General features: G+C 35.9%; 1 protein-coding gene across 2 annotated transcripts; it reads left to right on the forward strand.

Annotated features, from left to right (window-relative positions):
* Positions 1–290: 290 nt before the first annotated feature.
* On the forward strand, positions 291–22,658 carry plat (plasminogen activator, tissue). Of its 2 annotated transcripts, none has more exons than XM_077562126.1 (15): positions 291–458; positions 7,806–7,895; positions 8,895–9,018; positions 9,187–9,321; positions 13,932–14,042; positions 15,678–15,852; positions 17,094–17,185; positions 17,283–17,457; positions 17,545–17,630; positions 17,750–17,812; positions 17,900–18,104; positions 18,642–18,778; positions 20,448–20,588; positions 20,675–20,823; positions 21,811–22,658. In XM_077562126.1, the coding sequence occupies exons 2-15, from the start codon at positions 7,839–7,841 to the stop codon at positions 21,976–21,978; spliced, it is 1,818 nt and encodes a 605-aa protein (XP_077418252.1). In that variant the 5' UTR covers positions 291–458; positions 7,806–7,838; the 3' UTR covers positions 21,979–22,658. The 2 variants fall into 2 exon arrangements, with proteins under 2 accessions (XP_077418252.1, XP_077418253.1); XM_077562127.1 differs by having other exon boundaries at positions 293–458; positions 8,895–8,937.
* The last annotated feature ends 198 nt before the right edge of the window (positions 22,659–22,856 follow it).

A 22,856-nucleotide genomic window follows, 5' to 3' on the forward strand; every position in this document is an offset into this window, starting at 1 on the left:
ATCTTGAAATTGAAGGGAAATGATGTTGAAACAACTTACTCATTATATTATACTAATGACTTCTAAATCTCTGGAGATGAAATAAAATGTTTGTTTTTTTCTGAACATTTTGCACGTTCATATGTGATTTGTGACGTCAATATCAAGAAAGAGAGAGATACTAAAAAGAGGAGGTGGGGGCGGGGCTATAGTGCGTGGGGATGTGAGCCCCGCCCTCCCTCTCAGCTGCATCGTCATCATCCGGCCGGCAGAGCAGTAGTGTTTCCCTGCTGAGGTCCCCACACACCCTCTCCTCCCCACTCATCATCTTTCCTCTCCACTCCACTCCTCTTCTCTCTCTCCTCCCCACATGGAGCCTTAAAAAGTGGGAGCAACGACCGGAGAAGCTCACTCCCAGCGAGACATCCATCCGCCATCTCACCAGCCCCATCATCATCATCATCATCTGACATTTGGTGGTAAGAGCTTCTTTACATTTCTTTGCACAGCCTTAATGAAATCTTTTCTGCATAATCGTGTTAGGAGGGTTGAAAGATGTTTCGTTATTTGCATGATTATTATTGCTTCAGATAATAACATTTAACTTAAAATTTTCGGCTAGGTGTGCTATAGTCTTATTGCTTTATTGCGCATGTATCAAACTCAAGGCCCAGGGGCCAGATCTGGCCCGCCATTTCCTTTTATTTAATCTTAATTGTATGTCAACATCCATGATTCTTTCTAAAATGTCTAAATGTCATTAACAACATAGAGATATTGCCAGTGATTTTACGTTTGAATTAAAAAAAAAACCATGTAGTTATCTATCAGTTGTTGTGTATTTGTAATAATATGAGGACTGAGGAGGTTAAACATTTGCATGGTTTCACTGTTTCAAAGTCTTAATGACTCTCTGCGGGAAACCGTAACTATAATAAATGTGGCCCGTGCTTTTTTAGGCTTGATTCTGAATATCATAGCGCATAGTGCTAAATAAAATACAGATCAAGCAAGAATGTTTTAAAATAATACTGACTTAATACAATATATACCAAATTTAAAGCTTATCACTGGTGTAATTAATTAATTAATTAATTTACTATTTATTCATTCAAAGCATCTCATTTATTGCATTGTTTTCAACTTGCAACTATTTATTTATCTATCTATCTATCTATCTATCTATCTATCTATCTATCTATCTATCTATCTATCTATCTATCTATCTATCTATCTATCTATCTATCTAACTTAACATTAATGGTGGGAAAAGTTTTGAAAGTATTTCTGGCATTTAAACAAGGGTGTGTAAACTTTTTATTATTATTATTATTTTAATCCAATGTATCTAACTAGATTAGCTCTGCAGCTGTTAATTAATTGTTGTGTAGAGATTTTTTTTTCCCAGTCCGAGCTAAAAAATGGTTGCAGCCTAGTGAGTCAGATTTGAGCCTCCTGCCTGCATTCTTCGGTATTCTTTCCGCTGTGAAAGCATACGTCACACCGATACTTTGCTGATAATGTGCACTGCTACACACTGACGTTGCCAAAGTAGCGCTTGCGTTTGCATTCCAGGCACTGTGGTCACTTGAGTTAATGATGTTAGTGACTTACAAAGTCAGCGGGTTAAAACCTTAAAACTGTTTCAGTACTGCGAAAGAGAGAGAGAAAAAAACCTCAGAATTCATGTGCTCATCCAGCGCTTTTATCAGAAACCATCAATGGCTTCATCTGTCTCAGTGCAGTTCTGAAAGATGAGATGACTCAGGGCGACTCATTCTTTTTACGCTGACCTCTGTGGGATTTTACTGCTTCCCATGTTGCACTTCTCCACGTTCTCTTTATTCTCTCCCTTTCATCTTCTGCCATGCAGATGTCTCATCTCCCCATTTTCTCTACCGTCTCTTATTTACCTGTTGCTCTGTGTGTGGACATTCCCCATTAATTTTTTTTGGAAGGCCTCGTACTGAGCCCTGCATGGGGGGAGACTTGAAGGCAACAATGCAGCTTTATGTTCCGTGGGACTTTTACAGAGCTGGCGCAGTGAAGCGTGCACCGTTACCCTCCCCCTGAGTGACTGTGAAGAATGAATAATGCCTGCTAAGTAGCTTTCTCACATAGCATATTGTAGCAAAGTGTAAAGGAACAATGGTCAAATTGAAGCTTAGTCATCCCGGCAGGTCGAACGGGTTCAAAAAACATGTTATGATCTGCAGGACGAAAGCAAGTGTAGAGAATAGGGTCATAATTGCAGCCCACAATACACTAAAGGTGTTTCCCGTGCCAGTGCCTCTTATAGATAGTGTTTGGTCCCAGCGGGCCTTATAAATCCTCTCTGCTTGACATGGACCCCTTGACAAAGTATGTGAAGCCAACAAATCTCAAACAAAGTGATTTTTAATTCCATCAGAAAATCAGCATGTAGAAACAGTAAGCCATGCCTTTTATATATTGGCCGAATTACTGTAATGACTTTATTTTTGGAGTCAGCCAGTCCGCTCAAAATGCTCTTGCTTGCCTCTTAACTGGAGCTTGGAAGAGGAGCGCATAATTCAGATTCTGGCTTAATTTTCAAATCACAAAGTCGGCAATTATGAGGAATACATTTGTTTTCAGTTGGTTGGTAGGCTTTATTTTTAATATATGTACTGTATATAATTATTTATATATTTCATATCTACTAGACAAGTTCAATAAATAGAGTTGGGTATTCGTCCTCACACTTGATGAATATAACAATCCTAGAATTAGTCTTTTCGCACTGAAATGCAAGTATTTTCCGTGCACTTTCCCACCGTTTTAGGCTTCCGCATTTTGTTCTCATTACTGGAAGGCAAGAATGTCTCACCTCCAACCTCTTACGAGCTCAGCGCTCCGTCATCGTTGCACTTGCTTGCCAACGTGAACTCAATGGCAACGTGTCCAAGCAAGTAGAAACGCAATAGGGGTAATTTCTTAAACGGGCCGTTGCACCCACTTTTTCATGGCGAACGCAATAAACTATTGAATTGACTTTTCACTGTTATAAACGATTCATCATCATGCGTCCTGATGGAAATGTCACAATGGTAACTCGCTATTTTCACTCAAACACCGATTGAATGTTCAGCTGCCTCAGTTGTGCCCCTAATTTGGATACCAAGCTCTCTTGGCCCCCCTTCTGCACACCACTGTCAAGATACACAAGATACACAACAGAACCCTACAAAAATTAATGCGTTTTTGATCATGTTATAAATATAATGCTATATCTGATGCTATAAATACAATACAGTGCAAAATTTAGGTCAAATGATATATACAGCTGTGCATGCCTTTGTCTTATCCGCCTCACGTGTTTGCCCTACAAACGTGGCAATGTTGTGACTCAGTGTCTGGCTTCTGATCCTCCGAAGATATTTTCACTTGTTCCACTCATGTTTGACCTACTAAAAAAAACACACGATCATCAAACACCATTAACATTGGAACACACTAAGTTTCCCAAAGTAAGTATAGACATTGTTTATACAATGACTGTATCAGCATCTACTTTTGTGCCTATTCCTATAGAGCAGCCATTAAGTCTGCATTCATACCGATGGATTGTGAAATTGGACATTTTTCTCTCTTATGATCAAAGGTAGCAAAGGATTGATTCTCGGACGTTTCTAATAAGATTATTCTGAGTGATTATCTTGTGCTGTGGGGTGGGGGTGTTAAAAGTGTATTTTAATTCTTATTGTGCTTGGAAAATCAGTAGCCTATTTACAATCACAAGTCCTTATGAGTGTGTGTTGTTAACACCGAATTATAGTTACAAGTAAAGGTAATGGTTATGTTAAGTGTATAATGTGTCTCATAAGTAATTCACCACAATAGGAATGAGAAGGAAAAGAGTTTGCTAGTACTATTTACCAGATAAGCTAACAGTTAGCCTGGAGCCTTGTAGTTCTTGTTCTTTGTATTTCTAGAGTCCCTCTGGCTCTGTGCTGCCTCTTATATGTCATTCTTGGTACTGCAACAGACATATTTGGATGCTCCTGTCTTATCAGTGATTATCTGGTCCAATAGTAAGTATCTTAGTTATTATTCTTACTAGGCATGAGTCTGTTAGCTCCGCATGCTAGCTAGTGGCCTCTTGCCTGTTGTGAAAAGCCCTGCAATGATTCGGTGGGATATATTCCAGCCACTGTAGCTTGTAGTGGATATGTTTTCAGGGTTCAAACATGTAGGGATGTGTAAGTATAAGAACCACGCTAGACAAAGTAGCAGCCATTTTACGGCATGGCCGTGGTTTCAAGAATTCAGCGGGCATGCCCCAGCATTTCAGAGTGGACACAACGCTTGATTATTTCATATGGCCTATTTACCAATTTTTTTATATTTACAGATCCCCCCCCCCCCCCCCCCCAATGTTTCAAACTGACGAGACATATTTTTTTTTCACTTTACAGCAACTTTAATACCATTGCTTCAGTATGTGTGGACCCCACTCAAAACAACTAGAATGGCATTCAGTAAAGCAAAAAGTTCCTCCAAAATTGGACTATTAACACAAATTATTGGATTGTCTTTATTTCTACCTTATTCATGGAAAATGATCTGAAATTGAAATGAATTGAATTGGTGTATTTGTTAAAAAAATGGATCTCACATTTTCATACAAATTGATTATGTAGTTGAAGTATGTGTGTGTGTGTATATATATATATATATATATATATATATATATACTTCTTGGCTTTGAGCTATGGAATATAATTTCATTTTGAGGCTGTGAGCTGAGCCCAGGAAGGGCCTCATGCCTGTGAGATACAACAGGCTCCAAACAGGGTGGGAGGCACATATGTTCATGTCTGATGCGGGCGTGTTTGTACGTTGCACGGCTTGATATGTGTTCACCAGCCAGTATTCGAGCAGGAAACACATGTTTTCAACTGACCGGGCCGGTGAGAGGGGGGCCAGCTAAGCTGCACAGCTGCACAAAAGGAAAACAAAAAGGAAACTATAGCCTGTTGACATGTGAGTCTGTGAGGTTTAGTTTTCGGGGGTGGGTTCGGGGGGGTGGGGGTTAAAGAAAGGATAATTCGCTTTGTTTTACACATGAACAGGAAAGTGGCCTGTCCTTTTAACGGCGAGTGTGTGATTGCTTTAAAAGACAAGGGAGTAGATCTTATTGGGCTTGTACTTTTTTGCTTTCATGTATATTCTGCCTGTGTGTGTGTGTGTGTGTATACTCGGTGCTATGAAAACACAGTTCTGCTTTCTGTGTGCCCAGTCAAGCAGAGAGGGTGAACCGGCAGACAGCTTAGAATGAAAACTTTCCCGAGATTAGAGGATCAGACAGTATGTTCAGTTACATTACAAACTTTGAGATGAGGGGGTTGGAAGTACATTATTGTATTGTACCTTCCAATGTACTGCTATTGTACCCTTAACCATTCTATTATAAAGCTATAAATGATAGCCTCCTCCACATACCTGAAAGATACCAACAAACAAAAAAATTATGTCCCCCAGGACAAGAATTGGGCCATTGTGTATTTTGAGCACAGGAACTGTTGACTAAATTTATTTACAGGCTGAGTCACTGATAGTGTGGCGGTTCACTTGCCTGACTTCCGTGCAGGGTGCGTGGTTTCAATTCCTTCAACATGAATGGTTGTCTGTCTCTTTGTGTGCCCAACTATTTTTCAATTTTATCTACATATGGCCTGGCTCGTCTGTTTAAAAAAATAATAATTAATTAACATAGCCCTTATGCACAAATGTTTACCCAACATGCAGCCAGAATTTGTACGCAAGTCGGAAAGCATCAAAGAGTACTAACAATAGTAAAGTCATTATTTCAGTAAAGAGTTGTATAAAAAAAACTCTTCATAAATAATAAATAATAAATAATAAATAATAAATAATAAATAATAAATAATAAATAATAAATAATAAATAATAAATAATAAATAATAAATAATAAATAATAAATGATAAATAAATAAATTAAAAACAATAAGTATTTCGTTAACTGGACATGTCATCCTGCACCGCATGACAATGTAGTTTCACGTCACTGTGCAAAGTAGATTATTGCGCAATGTCTAAATGTCAGTACTGTTGTAAAACAAGGACCCCCTGTAAATTTTGAATGATTTCAGAAACATTGACCAAAATTATAAAATAATTCACTAACTAAAATACTGTACATAATCATCAAATATGTGACAATCAATGAAATGGCCCCATTTTTATTGTGAGCTATTTCACTGATTATTGTATTGCATGCATACCTGCAGCTTTACAGGAATATCATTTCTAAATTTCTAAACGCTCGTATAGCTTCCCAACAGGCACCTTAATTCATTCCTAAATCTCAACAAACAGTGCCAACTGCTCTTGCATGACTCACGATTACTCAACACACACTTGAGATTACCCAGCTGCTCTCCTCTACGTAGTAACGTTAAAACGTTTGCACACACTGAAAAGGGAGGAACACGAGAGGAAATCGACACGTCGGACATCTTTTCCTCATGCAATAAAAAGGCAACTAGGAGATGACGTTGTCTTCCTTCGGATTTCCTCTTCTGCTTTCCTCTCAATTCCTCTGCGGTCCGTGTTTCGTCGTTGTTATATTGAAGAAGGAATTTTGCAGAAACGCTTGGCTGCTGGTTAGAAATTGTGGTCTCCTGACGTAAACAAGAGGTTTTCTGTTGAATCTCCGCGTGTAAGGCTTCTATAAACGAGAAGGAAATCTATTAGTGTTGTATAAAGTCTACACGCTCTTGTTGTGATATTAAAAATTAGAGAATAATTAAATAATTATAAAACTTGTTACACCGGGATCTATAAAAACTGAGAAAACAATCAGCACATAAGGGCCACCATTTTAAATTTAATAGATTTAAGATGTTCTGGCTTTTCCTGCCATTTTTTTCTTTGTATCAAAAGCCTTAAACAAAATAAATAAAATCTCTCAAACACGTCAGAAATTGTCTGTTGTGTAACTTTTGTTGTAATTGTTTTGTTTCTTTTAACCTAATGTCAATCAAATAAATGTAAAAACAAACAAACGACAAGATGGAACTTATTGACCTTGAAGATAGAACCCATTATGAACAATTCCATTCACCAGCTTTCTGCTTCAAAGAAAACCTGGCATTTACATAGGGGTGTGAAGACTTTTTCTAGCAACTGTATGTGAATGAAAGCGAATTAAGCGATCACAAACTAAATGATTAATTGAAGCCCAAACGCATCATCCAACTGTCCCGTACTGAGCATTATATGACTTCCTGTGTGAGTCAAGTAGTCGAGCCCACACTTCCTCCCCCACCTGTCCCACCCTTTCCTCCCAGCGGCCTCCCTGAGACACACAAAAAGGAAACAACAAAGGGAAAAAAAACGAATTGCAGCTATAATTGTGCAATTATTTTTCCTGCAATTGTTGACGCAACGAGATTCATTCAACAAGGACACACAAGTGGTATTAGTCATCTTCCTGGTAAATTTTCATGAATCATATATTTATATTTAGTGTCCACGTGTGTGAGGACTTTTAATAACCCTCACTTACGTTTAATTATTTGGTGGTAACAGTGTCAAAACAGAGAATTTATTATATAACTGCTAGGGTAATTTCAACATAATTCAAAACAGTTTGTATTACCATTTTTTATTTCATATCCAAAACACAAGGAAAATTATTGTTGTTGTTATTCTGACGTTGAGAGAGAGAGAGAGAAAGAGAGAGAGAGAGAGAGGTGGGCCTGAGCTGTGTTTTTTTTGTAACATCCGTATGTGAATATATAATCTAATCCATCTAATATAATTTAATTTTGTGCTTGCAGATAATCAAAGAGCTCCAAAGACCTCCCAAGACCATGACCAGAATACTATTATTGGTCCTATCTGCTCTCTTCTGCCACCTAGCGGACAGTGTAAGTAACAATACTTTCTACCAACAACAAGCTCACCATAGCTTTCTCCCCCAAATAGAGTTTGTTGAACCATGAAGTAGTCATACTTCATTGACATTGATAACCGCTCACTTTACTGTTTATTACCAAATTCCGCCCCCCCAGTGAGGCACAAATTCCCCATTCAATGATTTACATATGATGTTAATAGAGAACCATTTCACTAACCTTGCTCTGCAAGATGAATTCTCGCGGTATTTGTGAGTTCACAATCTCCCGAGTATACATCTTGTACCGAGCCCGTTGATTTCCACCGACCAATCACAGAGCGACATTGTGTTTGGGGCGTGACGAAACCAGGAAGCCAGCGCCGACAACCGGGTCAAACAAACAAACCTAACATGGAAGAATGAACGCTGCAATTAATTCTGTTTTTGCAGAATTACTCACCGTTTCCTTGTTGAATGTTGAACAGCGGCGCTTCGTGCATTTTAGCTGGTAAAGTTATTTTTTTTGTTTTTTTTTAAAACGACATTTTCATCCGTTGCCTTGATTGGTCAAAACAATGCCTCAATCGTCCAATCAGTTCGAAGAATTGTACAGAATGTCCCGCCTTTCTGGAGCAAATCACCGTGGAGCAGTCCCAGCTTGATATTGTGGAGAACTCGCTTGGGTGAAACACAATTATTATTACCATTTCACGTAGCCGCACATATTGCGCATGCCAGAAACAACCACAATTCACAGACTTTGTCTTCTACAAATCCGACGATGAAATTAAATCAACAGTCGTCACCTGCGAAGTACTCTGGCCTGGAAATACTTTTCAAATAGTTTTGAAAAGGTCTAGAGTAGGATGTCAAAAAAGTTTAACTGAATTGTAGTAAATATTGAATGTTGAATTGTGTTTACTTTTGCCGAAAATGCTTATAGCTCAGTAAATTGTATAGAATGAAAATTGCAGCTACCTTAATGTCATTCCTGGTCTTGAACATTGGTGTTCTTGTGTGCTTTTTGCAGGTGGAGCTGCGCCGCTCCAAGAGAGGAACTCGTTTTTACCGAGGTGAGCCTGAGCGGAAGACATCCAGACGGGCACTTTTCATTGTTCATATCCAGAAGTCTTCACCTTCCTTTGACACCTCCCGTGAGCCCAGCCATTCTTTTTTTTCCCTTTTTTGCCTTTCCTAATAACAACATCACCTCAGCCTCAGATTCTTTTGTTCCTCTGTTTGTCCATGTAACAATCACGACTTATAATCTTCCAGTGCGATTGGCTCATTATTTGTATATATGTGTGTGTGTGTCTTCTCAGCGCGTTGTGTGGATAGTACAACATCAGCCGTGCATAGTTATGGAGACACTTGGCTGCGATGGAGGGGACAGCGCGTGGAGTATTGCCGTTGTGCATTAAGAGGACGAGAACTTTGTCATATTGTGCCCGTCATGAGTGAGTGTGACATACTATCATCACATCACAAATATCCAACAAATACATTCACCGTGTTTACACTCTTACAACTTAGCACGGAAATCAATTGATAGTGACAAGGTAGTTCGTTTTTTTTGGCTTGACAGCTTCATACAAGTTAAACGTAACATTAAACTTGAATTATTATCATTATTATTTTTTTTTAATGTGTGCTCTTTTTTTCTTAATTTGACTACATTTGGTGGTCATACAGTGATTAGCTTTATGTGGTGAAATTTACTACTAGTAGTGACTCAGCACAATGTACGTACATCCTAAAGAAATGGTATCGTTGATCCCAGATGACCCTTCCTGTCTGTTTGTATCCTGTCTTGACTGTGTGCCTTTGATTTCACCGCTAACTTTCTATAACAAACTATATATTTTTTTTATTTTTGGTCTGCCTTGCTTGTACCCGCAGTCGGCTTTCTGTAGGCGTAGTTTAGTCTGACATTGCCCCCCCACTGACGAATTTGGTGACTTATGGTGGCTTTTCTCTCAGACTAACCACACAGCAGCCGGCCAACTTGTGAGCTCAGGCTGCAGGAGCTGGTTTTATGCTCCAGTTTAGACCTCTTGTAATAATAAATAGAGAACCTGAATGCATGCCTGACCTAATTACATGAAACCATACTTCCGCCTTTTCTGTAAAGTGACGATGGACTTAGTGTAATATTATTTAAGCCACTGTGACAGTATGCACAGTTTGGGCATTAACACTGTGCTTAAAGGGGGAAAAAAACTACAATAGTACTTCAATTAACATGTATTGTAAACAAACAATTCTAAAAGATTAAATGCAAATGTATCGTACTGAAAAATCAAATACAACTAAAATTTACTAAAAATGGGATGTACTGGATAGAAACAAGTTTCGTCTAACATTTTTATTTAAAAAAAAACACTTTTTATAAGCTTAAAAATAATATAAAGAAATAAAAAATGTTTTCATTTTATTTGATATTTTTAAATATAGCGCAATATCGTTCAGTATTTCAACTTTTTTTTTTTATCTGATACGGGGCATGTTGTTAATTTATTATTACAATATGTAACAAATCAAGTATGCACAGTTTGAACATTAGCACTGTGCTTAAAGGGAAAAAAACTACAATAGTACTTCAATTAACATGCATTGTAAAGAAACAATTCTAAAAGATTAAATGCAAATGTATCGTACTGAAAAATCAAATACAACAACAATTTACTAAAAATGGGATTTACTGGATAGAGAAACAAGTTTTGTCAAAAAATGTATTTAAAAAAAAAACAACACTTTTTACAAGCTTAAAAATAATATGAAGAAATAAAAAATGTTTTGATTTTATTTGATATTTTTAAATATAGCGCAATATCGTTCAGTATTTCAACTTTTTTTTTTAATCTTCTGATACGGGGCATGTTTTTAATTTATTATTACAATATGTAACAAATCAAGTATGCACAGTTTGGACATTAACACTGTGCTTAAAGGGGAAAAAAACTACAATAGTACTTCAATTAACATGTATTGTAAACAAACAATTCTAAAAGATTAAATGCAAATGTATCGTACTGAAAAATCAAATACAACTAAAATTTACTAAAAATGGGATGTACTGGATAGAAACAAGTTTCGTCTAACATTTTTATTTAAAAAAAAACACTTTTTATAAGCTTAAAAATAATATAAAGAAATAAAAAATGTTTTCATTTTATTTGATATTTTTAAATATAGCGCAATATCGTTCAGTATTTCAACTTTTTTTTTTATCTGATACGGGGCATGTTTTTAATTTATTATTACAATATGTAACAAATCAAGTATGCACAGTTTGAACATTAGCACTGTGCTTAAAGGGAAAAAAACTACAATAGTACTTCAATTAACATGCATTGTAAAGAAACAATTCTAAAAGATTAAATGCAAATGTATCGTACTGAAAAATCAAATACAACAACAATTTACTAAAAATGGGATTTACTGGATAGAGAAACAAGTTTTGTCAAAAAATGTATTTAAAAAAAAAACAACACTTTTTACAAGCTTAAAAATAATATGAAGAAATAAAAAATGTTTTGATTTTATTTGATATTTTTAAATATAGCGCAATATCGTTCAGTATTTCAACTTTTTTTTTTAATCTTCTGATACGGGGCATGTTTTTAATTTATTATTACAATATGTAACAAATCAAGTATGCACAGTTTGGACATTAACACTGTGCTTAAAGGGGAAAAAAACTACAATAGTACTTCAATTAACATGTATTGTAAACAAACAATTCTAAAAGATTAAATGCAAATGTATCGTACTGAAAAATCAAATACAACTAAAATTTACTAAAAATGGGATGTACTGGATAGAAACAAGTTTCGTCTAACATTTTTATTTAAAAAAAAACACTTTTTATAAGCTTAAAAATAATATAAAGAAATAAAAAATGTTTTCATTTTATTTGATATTTTTAAATATAGCGCAATATCGTTCAGTATTTCAACTTTTTTTTTTATCTGATACGGGGCATGTTTTTAATTTATTATTACAATATGTAACAAATCAAGTATGCACAGTTTGGACATTAACACTGTACTTAAAGGGGAAAAAAACTAAATAGTACTTCAATTAACATGTATTGTAAACAAACAATTCTAAAAGATTAAATGCAAATGTATCGTACTGAAAAATCAAATACAACTAAAATTTACTAAAAATGGGATGTACTGGATAGAGAAACAAGTTTCGTCTAAATTTTTTCTTTAAAAAAAAAACACTTTTTATAAGCATGAAAATAATATAAAGAAATAAAAAATGTTTTCATTTTATTTGATATTTTTAAATATAGCGCAATATCGTTCAGTATTTCAACTTTTTTTTTTATCTGATACGGGGCATGTTTTTAATTTATTATTATAATATGTAACAAATCAAGTATGCACAGTTTGGACATTAACACTGTACTTAAAGGGGAAAAAAACTAAATAGTACTTCAATTAACATGTATTGTAAACAAACAATTCTAAAAGATTAAATGCAAATGTATCGTACTGAAAAATCAAATACAACAAAAATTTACTAAAAATGGGATTTACTGGATAGAGAAACAAGTTTCGTCTAAAAATTTTATTTAAAAAAAAACAACACTTTTTACAAGCTTAAAAATAATATAAAGAAATAAAAAATGTTTTCATTTTATTAGATATTTTTAAATATAGCACAATATCGTTCAGTATTTCAACTTTTTTTTTTAATCTTCTGATACAGGGCATGTTTTTAATTTATTATTACAATATGTAACAAATCAAGTATGCACAGTTTGGACATTAACACTGTGCTTAAAGGGAAAAAAAACTACAAAAGTACTTTAATTAACATGTATTGTAAACAAACAATTCTAAAAGATTAAATGCAAATGTATCGTACTGAAAAATCAAATACAACTAAAATTTACTAAAAATGGGATGTACTGGATAGAGAAACAAGTTTCGTCTAAATTTTTTCTTTAAAAAAAAAACACTTTATAAGCTTAAAAATAATATAAAGAAATAAAAAATGTTTTCATTTTATTTGATATTTTTAAATATAGCGCAATATCGTTCAGTATTTCAACTTTTTTTTTATCTGATACGGGGTATGTTTTTAATTTATTATTACAATATGTAACAAATCAAGTATGCACAGTTTGGACATTAACACTGTGCTTAAAGGGGAAAAAAACTACAATAGTACTTCAATTAACATGTATTGTAAACAAACAATTCTAAAAGATTAAATGCAAATGTATCGTACTGAAAAATCAAATACAACAAAAATTTACTAAAAATGGGATTTACTGGATAGAGAAACAAGTTTTGTCTAAAAATTTTATTAAAAAAAAACAACACTTTTTACAAGCTTAAAAATAATATAAAGAAATAAAAAATGTTTTCATTTTATATGATATTTTTAAATATAGCGCAATATCGTTCAGTATTTCAACTTTTTTTTTTTATCTTCTGATGCGGGGCATGTTTTTAATTTATTATTACAATATGTAACAAATCAAGTATGCACAGTTTGGACATTAACACTGTGCTTAAAGGGGAAAAAAACTAAATAGTACTTCAATTAACATGTATTGTAAACAAACAATTCTAAAAGATTAAATGCAAATGTATCGTACTGAAAAATCAAATACAACAACAATTTACTAAAAATGGGATTTACTGGATAGAGAAACAAGTTTTGTCTAACATTTTTATTTAAAAAAAACACTTTTTATAAGCTTAAAAATAATATAAAGAAATAAAAAATGTTTTGATTTTATTTGATATTTTTAAATATAGCGCAATATCGTTCAGTATTTAAACTTTTAATCTTCTGATACAGGGCATGTTTTTAATTTATTATTACAATATGTAACAAATCATTAAACAAGTCATGTCATATTTATTTGTGCTCATTTGTTCGTCCATTAACATACAATCGGTATGTAAAACAAAATATTACAGTGGCTCAGAATCAAAGACTGCATCCCTGCTGAACACATTGTTTACTGTGTGTTTATTTTGTATGTAGTAAATATTTAGTACAGTACATCTAACACGCTTTGGTTTTCTCTCCCTTCAAGATTGCTTCACGTCTCATTGCTACAATGGAGGGACGTGCAGGGAGGCCGTGTACTCTTCGGACTACATTTGTCAGTGCCCCCCAGGTTTCAGTGGCTCGCAGTGTGAGATCAGTAAGTATACAGTAAGGACCCAGCTCACAAACCCTGTTCTAGTTGGTGTTGCTGCTGGGATGCCGCCTCACCACATTATCTTGAAAATGCCATAAAAGCTTTATGTAAGAAAGAAAACTCCATCTGCCACTGTGTTTGTGCAATGGGGTGCAGTCATGCTAAAACAGAAAAGGGCCTTCCCCAAAACTGTCCCCTCAAAATGGAATTGTCCAAAAGCTCTTATGATGCAGGACTAATAGTCTAGACCCTGATGAATTACTTAAAATGTGTATCTTAAGACATTTGGATAAAATATTGCAAAAAGAAAAGTCCATAAACCATACAAAGAGCTCTGATGTATGAATGTTTTTATTTCTGAGGAATTCTTTCTGAGACAGTTAGACACCGCACCCTCTCAGTGGAATAATTACGCATGCATCACTAGTGGCAGCCAGCCAATGATGGTCTTAATGAAAGCCAGACTCAATGAACGGGATTGGTTTTTAATTGTTTAAGGCCACTGAGGAAATGTTGCAGGTTTCACACATTAAATTAGACTAAGTGCAATTTCTGCCGAAATTGCGCGGGAATGCTGGAAGCTGAATGCTAATAGCTGAATGCTAATAGCTGAATGCTTATGAACTGAAAGATAAAGTACAGTATGTGAAAATTACAAAGTATTAATTGTAGTTGAAAGAAAAATGAATAAAAAGAACACTTAAACCCAAAAGGCATGAATTTTTGAAGCAAGTTGAAATTTATATGGAAAAAGTCCATCCATCCATCCATCCATCCATTTTCTTAGCCTTTTTCTAAATCACTCAATAGCGCCACCTAGTTATGCAGTACCCTCCATTCATTTAGATGTAAAAGTGGAACTATGATAGTCATTTGGTATGAATGTATATCCCTGCATAATTTCCATGGATTTGCAATGTACAGTCAGAGGTGGGATTCAAACCCGCGACCTCCTGGTTACTGGTCAACATACTCTCCCAACTGTGCCACTGAACAGTATCAGAGAGTTGGTAATGATGATGCAAAGTAGGACTTAGAAAAAGTTCAATGTCAGGGAAAAATGGGGAAAAGTTGATATTTAATGTTAAATTGTGGCAATATTGTAAGTAATGTAAAATCAGACGACATATTCCCAAGATGGCGTGAATTTTTGAAGCAAGTTGAAATTTGAACGGTGTAAATTGGAAGTAGTATGTGGGAGTTGTTTGATGCCAAAAAAGTGAGGAGAATAAAATGCTATAATAATAATATTAATAATAAAAATTAAAAACGCATTGGCCTCCAAAGAGCAATATAATACAGACAAATTAATTAATAATAACATTTGTAAACAATCGTCCAATTGACAAAAAAAAAAAGAGTCATTCGTATGATCGTATCCTTAAGCACCCCTTTTAGTTTTATACTCTGTTTACACTCGAACCATGCACAATCAAGTTCCCTTTGGTATTCAATAAGGAAGTAATGTCAGAGTGATAACATTCAAATGCTGTGAAGAAGTGTTCCGCAACGGGAAATAGGCTTCATCTGGTGAGAATAAATGAATGCGATAAGCCGTTAGAGACACATTAGTGCCAAGAATAATCAAGGGCATGCAGTGCCGTACATGTATCTAATCAGTGAGCTGTTTGTTTCCAGACACCAAGGAGAAGTGCGTTGTGGGGAGTGGGGACGCCTATCGGGGCACGTGGAGTATCAGCCAGTCGGGAGCGGAGTGCATCAACTGGAACGCCACAGCCCTCAGGGGAAAGAAGTTCACCGCCAGGAAAGTGGACGCCAGCAGCCTCGGACTGGGCAATCACAAGTTCTGCAGGTCTGTGAGCAGTAGGAAGAATGTATACTTTCAAATTCTACTCTGACAGTAAGGCCTTATTAGATTAATTACTTCCATCAAAGAGTTAATTATTTTTATAATTATAAGAATTTTTTATATACTGTACTGTATTGTTTGTGCACCAAAAACGATTGGACCCTTTTTTCTCTCCCACCCTCCACCCTCCTTCCTCATGTTTTCTTTTTTTTTCTTTTCTAAGAAACTTGGGACGCTAATCAGTGAACCGAAAGGCATCCTATTCTGTCGCCCTCTGTTGGTCCTTGTTATTTTTCGTGTTTCTCGGAAGGGTTGTGACTGTGAAATCAAATTCCTTGTGTGTGTTTTACATACTTGACCAATAAATCTGATACTGATTCTGATATAACTTCAGTTAATCTAGTTTTTTGATTAATTGGCAAGATTAAGTAAAAGATAGTTAATAATTATGCCACATGTGGCTCGGGCTTTTGGATGCGATATAAAATGATTAAATGCGATACATTTTTTTTTAACTCACTGTTAACAATGTTTCTTGGTGAATCATTTATAAACGATGATCTATTGTGATTCTGAACAAAAATACAGAAACATTTTGGACATGGCGATTGCAGATGACAAATGTGTTTTTTTAGTGCACTTAGGAAATCCACAAAATTAAATGTGACAGAAACAAAATGTATGACAATGTGGTAATGTATTTCATTTTTTTATTTATTTTTTATTGTTGTTTTATTAGATATTAATTGAAAGAAGTGCAGGTGCATCTCAATGAATTAGAATATCATACGAAAATACATTTTTGAGTTAAAATTCCCAAAGTGAAACTCATATGAGGAATCTTTAAACACAAAAGGCCAATTTCGAACTGAATTAAAATGTAATTAGATTTCTTGAGTTGATGATTTATTTATTTATTTATTTATTTTACTGTAACCCATAATAGGCTCTTTGCACAAATCCACTACTTCCTGAACTCCACCACTCCTTCATTTCCTGTCTTTCATGATTGGACAAACTGATTAATCCAGGTGTGTCTGGCCATTGTCGTCGTGGTTACTGTGGTCAGGCGCACCTGGATTAATCAGTTTGTCCAATCATGAAAGACAGGAAATTGAAGGAGTGTTGCTGAGTTCAGCAAGTAGTGGATTTGTACAAATAGAGCCCATTATCAAACATATAACAATTAAACGGCCCTTGTTTAAACGTCGCCCCTCTGAACTCACAGTGATCTCTTCTCTCAGGAACCCCAACCATGACAGCGCTCCTTGGTGCTACACCTACAAAGGCACTCAAATCATCTGGGAGTTCTGTTCCTTGCCCAAGTGCTCAGAAGGTAACGCTTCACGTCAAGCGCAATACTGAAAAGCACATATTGTAATGGATGTTATTATGTAAACCATATGTGCGCTCCTCTACGTGATTTTCATCAGATCTGTACGAAGAGTGCATGAGAGGGATCGGTCTGACTTATAGGGGCACGGAGTCTGTCACTAAAAGTGGCGCCCGCTGTCTCGCGTGGGACTCTCCAGCTATCATGCACAAGGTCAACCATGCTTGGAGGTCCGATGCCCTCGAAATGGGACTGGGCAGCCACAGCTACTGCAGGTACAAAAGCCATACTAACGTAATTAAATCGTATCAAGAAAAGAAAAAAAAAATCAGCTCCTAAATGCACGCGCTTTCTTCAAACAGGAATCCTGATGGCGATAAAGGCCCGTGGTGTCACACCTACAAGAACATGCAGCTGACCTGGGAGCTCTGTGATGTACCTAAATGCAGTGAGTTTGCCTGTTTGTTTGTTTTTATAAATCAACAATAATATTCCAATTTGTTGAATATTCTCCTTTTAAAATTGTGTTCATCTTACCGAGCGGCTCCTCTTTTTTTTTTTTTGTAGTGAGACATCCAGCCACCGTCGCACCACTGGGCCCTCGAGGCCCCGTAACCAACAACAACAGAGGTATGACATCATCATCATGATGACCTCAACGATCCCCACTTGTGTCATTTGAAGCGTCATTTCACAATATGTCCGTCCTCTCTGCAGGGATATGCGGCCAGCGTTTGGACAACACCCTAAGCCAGCCTGCCTTCCGCATGTTCGGAGGTCGCCAGAGCGACATTACGGAACAACCCTGGCAGGCCGCCATTAACGTTTACCAGGCTCGTCTGCGGCAACACTTCCACCGCTGTGGAGGGATTCTCATTGACTCCTGTTGGGTCGTGTCTGCTGCACACTGCTTCGAGGCTACGTAAGAATCTCCCAATAACACAGCAATAGCACTTTTTTGAGAGTAGAAGTACTCGAGTATTTTTATTTATTTTATTAAAAAAAAAATATATTTTTTTTTTTATTATTTTTTTTTTTGGAGTATTTGTTGATACCGAGCACCGATTCTTGATAATAGTTCTTGCATTTGTGATGAAAATGCGTTTTGTTTTAATCAAAAAGTCTTCAAAACACACTTTTCTTTAAAAAGGCACAAAAATAACCTGTGGCATCTAACACAAGGCATTTCAGTTACGTGGTGTCTTATTCATAGCAATGGGGGACACTAAGAAAAGAAGAAGTAGAGTCTGGTAACTATAGATGGGGAATGCCCGGGTACCGCTACGTGTTTTCTAAGAAATAATGTAAGAAAAAACAAATACAAGTCTGCTTCTTGGGAATACTTCAAGTTATAAAATAAAACTACTATATATAAAACACGGCTGACGTGGCTCCTTCCTGGAAGGTATGCTAGGCTGATGGAGGGGTATTGGTATCATGTATGTTCTCATTTGTTCAGGGATAAACCGTCAAAATTGGAGGTCATCCTGGGCAGGACATTCCGCAAACAGAATTCCAGCAGTGAGCAGATTTTCAAAGTGGACAAGTACTGGACCCATGAGAGGTTTAACAATGAGACATTTGACAATGACATAGGTGGGTACAACTCACATGTTCAATTATCCTGTTACATTGAATTAAGTCACAATGTTTACATATGCCTTTCACTCTGGTAACGTTCCCCATTGTACATGTTTGTTTTCTGTTTAAGCCACGCCCCTCATTAATGTGCATAAGCAAATTCTTTTTTCTTTTTTTTCAGGAGAGCCCAGTATTGTTCATACGTTTTGACATCATCATTGCTCTCCTTTTTTTTTTTTTTTAAAAATCAATTAAAAAAAAATTTAATAAATGTTTTTTTTTTTAAAATATATATATATATATATATATATATATATATATATATATATATATATATATATATATATATATATATTTTTTTTGTATGTGTATGTGCGTGCGTATTCATCAGTTCACCTAAAGCCCATTAAAAAAAAATCCCATACTAATAATATAATATAATAATAAATTGCCAAATGCAGAAACATCAATGTAAGTTATCACGATGTAGTGGCTCTCGCTAACAGACAGAATTAAGTAACCGGAATTAGGTTAAAAAATTCTATATACGTAGACCATGTTTCTATAAATTTTGATATTTGTTTTTTTTCTTAAAAAATTCTTAAATTCACAGACAACACGCATCCAGCTTCAACAAAATGGCGCAAGAAATACTAAATTATCTTTAGCACTGTCAACATAGCCGATATTAGCCACTGCTGCTACAGTATGTTGTGACTTCTTTGTAATGGAGTGTTACTATAACATGAAATGCTACCAGCTACTTTAGCTAAAATAACAATACAAAAATGTATGACAATGTCTCACGAATGAATCTAAAAGCACCCGGAGAAGGCTTTGTAGGAAAAATAGCATTTCCACTAGTGTTAATTTCGTCAACGAAAACTAAACGAAAATGATTTCGTCAACACACATTTTTCAATAAGTGGGACTAAATCAGTATGCATTTTCGTCGACTAATGAAGATGAGATGAAAATGTACTTCACTCAATAAAAACTGGACTAAAATCTTTGGACATTTTAGTTCATGAACAAAAACAAGACTAAAATGATATGATTTTGTAAAATCTTGTATCTGCAAAGCTGTCACAGTGACACACCCTCTTTCAAATATGCAGCTAGCAAATGCAACATGCACAAACATGGGACAGACAGGAGGTGGATTCAAGGTGAAAGTTTAAAAAAAAAAAAAAAGTAAATTATAGTTATAACGTAACATTAATCCAACGGCTATAACATTCCAACAACAATGTTAATCCGATAGCTAACTAATGCTAGCCAATTTACTAGCTTGTAGCATAGAGCCACAGTAGCCACTTGTTGATATACTCAAATTGTGTGTCAAGTTGTTTTTCACCAAAAAGATGAGAGAACATTTTATGTGAAATAGTTTCAGATCCGAAATGTTCAACATAATCTGCTGATGAAAAAATATGCAAGGGTAAAATGATTGTCCAGTTTTTGTTGACTAAGACTAGACGAATAAAATAATGATTTCTTGGACTAAAATGCTAAATTTATAGTCGACTAAAAATGGACTAAATAAAAACAGGATTAGGTTGACTAACTATGATAAAAACTAACAAGCATGATTGAAACTGGACTAAAACTGAGACAAAAAAATGGCGGCTAAAATGAACACTAATTACCACACTGATTTTCTGGCATCCACCATCTTTTACAGCTCTGCTGAAGCTTAAGTCAGACGTTGGCGTCTGCGCCGTGAACTCTCCCGAAGTTCTCCCTGCATGTCTTCCTGAAGCTGGCCTGGTACTGCCCGACTGGACAGAGTGTGAGATCTCAGGCTACGGGAAAGACTCCGAGTGTACGTACGCAAGCCGACCTCTGACATTCACTTGCCTTTGGCTCTTTTCTCAAGGTGATGTTCAACTTGTCATTTCTCCTCCATAGTTTCCGCCCATTTCTCCGAGCGTGTCAAGAGAGGTTTTGTTCGCCTGTGGCCGAGAGAGCGTTGTGTCCCTGCTGTGCTGTCTGGACGTACGGTAACCGCCAACATGCTGTGTGCGGGCGACACCAGAGGCCTGGATGACGCCTGCAAGGTGAGGCACTATAAGTAACTAGTCTACAGTATAGTTTAACAAGACCTGTATGTTTATTATGAGTATTGTAGAACTGTTGTCATGTGAGGTGCAGATTTAGGAGCCAAACAAAAAAGAGACACGGGAATTACGAAATAGGGAGTCTTTATATACAAAACTACAAAGTAACAACAAAAGCAGGGTTGGATTCAGACGGCCTCGAAGAAAACACTTGACGGAGAAACCTTGACTAAGAACCTTGAACGGGCTGGATAAAGAACTCAAAAGTACAAAGTAACCCGCGTTTCATTCCTTCTGATTGGACTGTGGGTCATTTTCATCACTGTGTTGCTTTAATTTTCGTTTTAGTCACTGAGCAAATTGTCAGTCAATTTTAATTATCATTATCGTCTCAATGAATGGCTTCTATTTTAGTTTTCGTCTGAAATTTTTTTTTTGGGACGAAAAATAGGACATCACTGCTCTACAGACAATACAAATCCAAAACAACACCTGGATTCAATACATGTCTCAAAATAGTCTTCCCTTGTTATAATATATATTTTCTGGGGGCATAATTTACCACTGTCAGAATTACACTCACAATTTTAAGAAATATGACAAAATGTGATTTCAAATTCTCCCTTTAATTGGTTCGAACATTTTTACTACCCCAAATTTTTATTTTTACTCTAAATGAATTGTGACAGGCAGAACAATTAAATAATCCTCCACTAGATGGCAGAAGGTACAACTAAATTGTACATCCACCTGTTGCCATTCATACAACAGAAAACAGATTTGTGTTCAAATAAAAAGGCCCAGATTTCACATATTATTAATTGCGACAAGATCAGTTTTTTTTTTGTAGTGTTGCATGAGAATTTATTTATTTTTTGATAATGTATGTGCTCTGTTTGATTAATGTTGAGAAACACTGAATTAATTTATGTGCACATGTACTTTTGTCCAGCCATTCTCCTAACTATCTTCCGATCGTCCTTGCAGGGAGACTCTGGCGGTCCTCTCGTCTGCCGCACCAATGAAAAAATGACCCTAATGGGCGTCATCAGCTGGGGTGACGGGTGCGGCCAGAGGGATAAGCCCGGCGTCTACACCCGTGTCACCCGTTACATCGACTGGATTCATAACAAAATGACGTCTAACCCGATCTGAGCGTCAGGATGACGACGCGTTCGCTTGATTATGCGTGTTGTATCGAAATCCAAATGGTGGCGACCAGCACTTGTTTAGAGGGTTCAAGGGACCAAGAGGAACTTCTGTCACGGGACATCCAACAGTTGCTCCATGTTCTTCCCTTCCTGTGCTTTTGAGGGACCAGCGCATTCCCCACCCCTTGAGGTCATCTATTTGTTTACATGCTCGAATGTGTTCAATTGTTTTTGTCAATTCACCTCTGTGGGGCTGTATGAGATTACAGTGGTAAAGGTCAGAGGTCAGCAGCACTTGCAATGGCCAAAGCTCAAGACAGACTTGTGCGTCACATGCAGTTCATAAAATCTGCTGGTTCAGATTCCTGCTCGATTTTATACTTTTTTTTTTATTTGGGGATGCACAACAAGGACTCTTTTTGTAACAAAACACTCCTGACGCATGGATGGAGCCTCGCATGTACAGTATAACGTTTGTATGATTTCATATTTTCATTAACAGCTTATCTCCATGCAAATTATTTGTATTCTCCGCCAAAGCTGTGTGTTTAAAAAACTAAACAAAAAACTTTTCTACTAATTTAATATTTATGTGTATTTGATAGAAACTTACATGTGCTGTAAATAACTGATTATTCTATAATCACATCTGGTGAAATGCAATAAATATTTGGAGTCATTACACTCTTTATGCTTTGTGTTTTGATTTTTGGTGTAGATTATTATGATTTATTGATATTGATTCTTAAGACTGACCATTCTTGTCTCAAAAGGGATTTTTCTTGACCGTAGTGTATGCTGCATTTTCAAATCACACATTTCCTTGGTGACACATTTAGGAGAAGTTAAATCCATAAAAAGCAATATACAATCACTTTCGTA

This window comes from Vanacampus margaritifer, chromosome 3, assembly GCF_051991255.1.
Source record: "Vanacampus margaritifer isolate UIUO_Vmar chromosome 3, RoL_Vmar_1.0, whole genome shotgun sequence".
In the NCBI taxonomy this organism is placed as follows: domain Eukaryota; kingdom Metazoa; phylum Chordata; class Actinopteri; order Syngnathiformes; family Syngnathidae; genus Vanacampus; species Vanacampus margaritifer.